Genomic DNA, 5,068 nt, shown 5'->3' on the forward strand with positions numbered 1-5,068 from the left:
CTTTGCTGTAGTTGTATCTGTAGAAGTGGTGGTTTTCAAAGGTGGTGTTGATTGTACAGTTGTTGTTGCAGCGGGAGGTGCTGTAGCTTTTGATGGTGTCGATGCTGAAATCTGTCTTGTTTTGGGCATAGGCCTAGTTGTTAAGGTTGTTGGTGTCTTGGTACCTTCAGAGTGAGATGAAACTGATCATAAAATAAATATAAGGTGATCAGTCTTAGAAAGCTGGTAAAATGTATTTCTCTGCCCCACACAGGAGGTAAGAAGACATCAACACCAATGACAACAACGACAACAACGACAACAACAACAACAACAGGAACATATGAATGTACGTATAACACAGTTTACAACAATTACAATACATTACAATTACAATACAATGCAACCATTAGTTCTAAGCTATAAGATACAGAATTAACATGGGTGGATTATGAGACAATGGGCCCACGGGCACAGATATACCAAAGGTCCCACCACCTCTCCTACAGGAGCAAGATACAGACTTAGCGCTAGTTATGTTTTTGTTACCATTTTTTGTCTCTTTGTAGTTATTATGCAGTTTTTGTGGTTTTGTGTCTCTTTGTGGTAATTTGTTTTGTATTTTTGGTTTCTTTGTGTCTCTTTGTGGCCAATTTTTTGTAGTTATTTTGTGTTTCGTTACAGTTCCATTGCATCTCTTTGTGATTGTTTTGTCTCTTTGTGGTCATTTTGCCCATTTTTGAAGTTATTTTTTGTCTCTTTGCAGTTTGTTTGCATGTCTTTGTAGTCGTTTTGTGTCTTTGTGGTTGTTTTGCCCAGTTTTTGTAGTTATTTTGTGTCTCATTGCAGTACCTTTGCATCTCTGTGGTTCCTATGCATCTCTTTGTAGTCATTTTGTGTCTTTGTGGTTGTTTTGCCCAGGCGAATGCTACCCACTAATGAAAATTGATGGTTAATTTATCTCTAAACATGACAAGTCAAGCAAACAGCAGTGTCTGCATTACACGTGTATAAGCCATGAGGACACTCCACAGAGGCCACATCCTCCCCTATTTCAAAATGACTGTATGATCTCATGACTTTCTGTGGTAAAGTACTTATTTGTGCCCTGTCTTCTTTGTCACTCTGAAGGTACTAAGACACCAACAACCTTAACAACTAGGTCTACGCCCAAAACAAGACAGACTTCAGCAGCAACACCATCAAAAACTGCAGCACCTCCCCCTGCAACAACTGTACAATCAACACCACCTTTGAGAGCCACCATCTCTACAAGTACGACTACAGCAAAGAAAAAGCGTCAGAACAGGAAACATGGTGAAAAGGACAAGAAGACTAAGATGAAACTGATCATAAAATAAATATAAGGTGATCAGTCTTAGAAAGCTGGGATAATGTATTTCTCTGCCCCACACAGGAGGTAAGAAGACATCAACACCAATGACAACAACGACAACAACAACAACAACAACAGGAACATATAAATGTACGTATAACACAGTTTACAACAATTACAATACATTACAATTATACAATGCAACCATTAGTTCTAAGCTATAAGATACATAATTAACATGGGTGGATTATGAGACAATGGGCCCACGGGCACAGATATACTAACGGTCCCACCACCTCTACTGCAGGAGCAAGACACAGACTTAGGGCTGGTTATGTTTTTGTTACCATTTTTTGTCTTTTTGTAGTTATTATGCAGTTTTTGTGGTTTTGTGTCTCTTTGTAGTAATTTGTTTTGTATTTCTGGTTTCTTTGTGTCTCTTTGTGGCCAATTTTTTGTAGTTATTTTGTGTTTCGTTACAGTTCCATTGCATCTCTTTGTGATGGTTTTGTCTCTTTGTGGTCATTTTGCCCATTTTTGAAGTTATTTTTTGTCTCTTTGCAGTTTGTTTGCATGTCTTTGTAGTTGTTTTGTGTCTTTGTGGTTATTTTGCCCAGTTTTTGTAGTTATTATGTGTCTCATTGCAGTACCTTTGCATCTCTTTGTAGTCATTTTGTGTCTTTGTGGTTGTTTTGTCCATTGTTTAGTTAATTTGTGTCTCTTTGCAGTTCTTTTGCATCTCTTTGTTGTCGTTTTGTGCCTCTTTGCAGTTTGTTTACATGTCTTTGTGGCTATGTTGTGTCTCTTTGTGGTTGTTTTGCCCATGTTTGTAGTTATTTTGTGTCTCTGCAGTTCATTTGCATCCTTTTGTAGTCATTTTGTGTCTCTTTGTGGTTGTTTTGCCCATTTTTTTAGTTATTTTGAGCCTCTTTGCAGTCACTCTTTGTAAAGATTTCTCTTTGCAGTTTGTTTACATGCCTTTGTAGTCATTTTGTGCCTCTTTGTGGTTAATTGGCAGTTTTTATAGCTATGTTGTGTCTTGTTGCAGTTCCTTTCCAACTCTTTGTAATTGTTTTGTGTCTCTTTGTGGTTGTTTGCCCATTTTTGTGGTTACTTTGTGTCTCGTTGCATCTATCTGTGATCTTTTTGTGAGTCTTTCTGGTATTTTTGAGGGTTTTTTTTCCTGTATGGTAATTTGAGGGACATTTTGCAGATGAGGGCCTGGGGTCCTGACTAGGGGTGGGACGATACAAGTGACTCACGATTCGATACTGTGGCGATATTTGGCCCTCGATAACGATAATATTACGATACACGATATCTGCATTCATTCCAAAACTTAACACATTTCTGTTGTTGCATCTAGAGTGTGGCTACCTGATCCGAGCCCGACGGGTCCCGACGGATCCTGACGGTACCCGACGGGCTCAGGCCGGGTTCGGTCAAAAATGTATAAATTGTATTCGGGCTCGGGTCGGATTTGGTCAGCTTTCAGTGAAAATGTAGTGTAAAAATAAATAAAATCCTATTGTCTGTCCTGTTTATTGCTTGGGCACTGTTATTTACGTGACAACACCTGAACAGAACACACACACACACACATTGGCTGTTTGTTTGTATCTCTCCCCTCACTGGAAGTCTCGGACCTCCCCCCGCTCGCCTCCGCCTTGATTAAACGCTGAAAATAAAATAAAAGAGGGAGACAGGTGTCTCCTATTTTGTCTTATTTTGTTATATTTCTCCCTCTCCCCTCGCTGGAAGCCTCAGACCTCCCGCCGCCCGCTCCCGTCTCAAACACGGAGGTCTCCCTTTCCGCGGAGCACACGGCGCACGCCCGGCCTGTTAAATAGCCTGTAACCATAACAACTGTGTGACACAAACTCAGTGCTTTAGTTATTAAATAATGTCGGGCTCGGTTTGGTTTCGGACATAACAAATCAGAATGACTGTCAGGTTCGGACAGAAATATGCGGCCTGTGCTGCACTCTAGTTGCATCTGCTCGACTCGTCTTCTTCACCGGCCGCTGCTTACGCCCACTTTACGGTTTTTACCCTCATTTACTGGATTAGCGCCCCCACAAACAGGGCAGGAGACATTAAGTACTGACGGTGATAACGGGGCAAATCCATTGAGTGTGTGTTGTAATAAAATATCGATATTTGCCTTCAGTGTATCGATTATTTATTGCGAGAGAGAGCACAACAATATATTGCAAAAATGATTTTTTGTCCCACCCCTAGTCTGACACTGTGGGCCCCTGGGCCTCAGCCTGGTAGGCTTGTTCTATATCCGTGAGAATCAAATGTATGTAACTGTACTGAAATTACACATGCAACTAACTGTAACAGTTTGTAAATGATGTCTTATTTGTTCGGAATATTCTTAATTCATACTTTGTCTTCCAGCTGCTTCTAAAGACCATCAACCAGTTCTTCGTTTGGTGTGTGGAGTAGTTTTCTCCTTTCTTGTTCTCGTCATCATCATCATCTTCATCATCTACTTCACTCAGAGACGCAGGTTGAAAAGACGAGGTGAATAAAACCTGACATGAAAAAAAAATAAAAATAAAAAATTGATATAAGTGGATTACTAATATTGTGACTTTCACAACCTTTTTCACAGGAAATGAAGAAAGATTTCACGTCTATGACGAGATACAGGATGGATTTTTGTTGCAGCCAACAAATGGTGAGAAATCTTAATCAGATCTTCATATGCAAAAATGCATTAATATTTTCTGCATTTTACAAATCAAACAAGAAAATACAACACTACCTAAAACACCTTTTATTTGGGCAGGTGGAGGAAGCTTGGCAGAACCAACAGCCACATACTGCATGGCAGGTTTTTCAGGTAAAAAAAATGAACTCCTAGCAACCTTTTGTACTGTCTTCGGGTATTTTCATTTGATTAATTATGCTTGTTGGCAAATTTTGGAATAGCTGGATCAAACCAAAATGATCCTTCGTACTCAACCATCCCAGATCTTCCTCCAGTGCAGAAGAAGACCAGTAAAGACAGCACTCTCATTTTAACAAATATTTCTGGTTATAAACACTATATATTCATTATATTTGATCTCTTCTCACAGACACATCTCTGCATATAGAGTCCCCATATTCTTTGATTGGCAACACTTTCACTGATGAAAAAAATAAAGGTAACTTGAACACATATGTACTGAGTTTAAAACTGGAAATAACAGAAATAAAATTCTGCTTTACCAAAGTAAAAGAGAAGAAACAGATGGTAACTTTAGCTCAGATGACACTGGATGAAATTCTGTCATTTTTTCTCAATCTACAGGTTCATCACAGCTCAGTGACAACACGTATTTTTTACTGGAGAAACCCAAAGTGCCTGGAAACAACAAGGACCAATATCTGTAGTTTGACCTCAATATTGTGCTATTGTCACGTAAAAAAAAAAATATTGTGAGAAAAATGTTTAGCTCCCTGTTCTGGAAGTTGAGATTAAAATGGCTACTGACTTTTAACATGTGTCCCGACTCTAGAAATGCAGGATTGGACCCAACTGCAGACAAACTCTAGAAATGCAGGATTGGACCCAACTGCAGACAAATTGGGCGGCAGTAGCTCAGTCCATAGGGACTTGGGTTGGGAACCGGAGGGTCGCCTGTTCAAGTCCCCGTCCGGACCAAAAAATATGGAGCGTGGACTGGTAGCTGGAGAGGTGCCAGTTCACCTCCTGGGCACTGCCGAGGTGCCCCTGAGCAAGGCACCGAACCCCCC

General features: G+C 40.1%; 1 protein-coding gene across 3 annotated transcripts; it reads left to right on the top strand.

Moving 5' to 3' along the window:
- The first annotated feature begins 254 nt into the window (after nt 1–254).
- On the top strand, nt 255–4,855 carry LOC126387372 (uncharacterized). Of its 3 annotated transcripts, none has more exons than XM_050039898.1 (9): nt 255–328; nt 1,111–1,296; nt 1,397–1,465; nt 3,722–3,847; nt 3,939–4,004; nt 4,116–4,169; nt 4,259–4,327; nt 4,408–4,476; nt 4,623–4,855. In XM_050039898.1, exons 1-9 carry the CDS (start codon nt 277–279, stop codon nt 4,703–4,705), a joined length of 774 nt encoding a protein of 257 aa, XP_049895855.1. In that variant the 5' UTR covers nt 255–276; the 3' UTR covers nt 4,706–4,855. The 3 variants fall into 3 exon arrangements, with proteins under 3 accessions (XP_049895855.1, XP_049895856.1, XP_049895857.1); XM_050039899.1 differs by having other exon boundaries at nt 1,111–1,254; XM_050039900.1 differs by lacking the exons at nt 1,111–1,296; nt 1,397–1,465.
- The last annotated feature ends 213 nt before the right edge of the window (nt 4,856–5,068 follow it).

Source organism: Epinephelus moara, unplaced genomic scaffold (genome assembly GCF_006386435.1).
Source record: "Epinephelus moara isolate mb unplaced genomic scaffold, YSFRI_EMoa_1.0 scaffold389, whole genome shotgun sequence".
Taxonomy (NCBI): domain Eukaryota; kingdom Metazoa; phylum Chordata; class Actinopteri; order Perciformes; family Serranidae; genus Epinephelus; species Epinephelus moara.

Coding starts and splice junctions, on each gene's coding strand:
- LOC126387372 (XM_050039898.1), top strand. CDS start 277: ATGACAACAACGACAACAACGACAACAACAACAACAACAGGAACATAT. Junction 1,297..1,396: donor GCGTCAGAACAGGAAACATG/GTGAAAAGGACA, acceptor TGCCCCACACAG/GAGGTAAGAAGACATCAACA. Junction 4,170..4,258: donor CTGCATGGCAGGTTTTTCAG/GTAAAAAAAATG, acceptor ATTTTGGAATAG/CTGGATCAAACCAAAATGAT.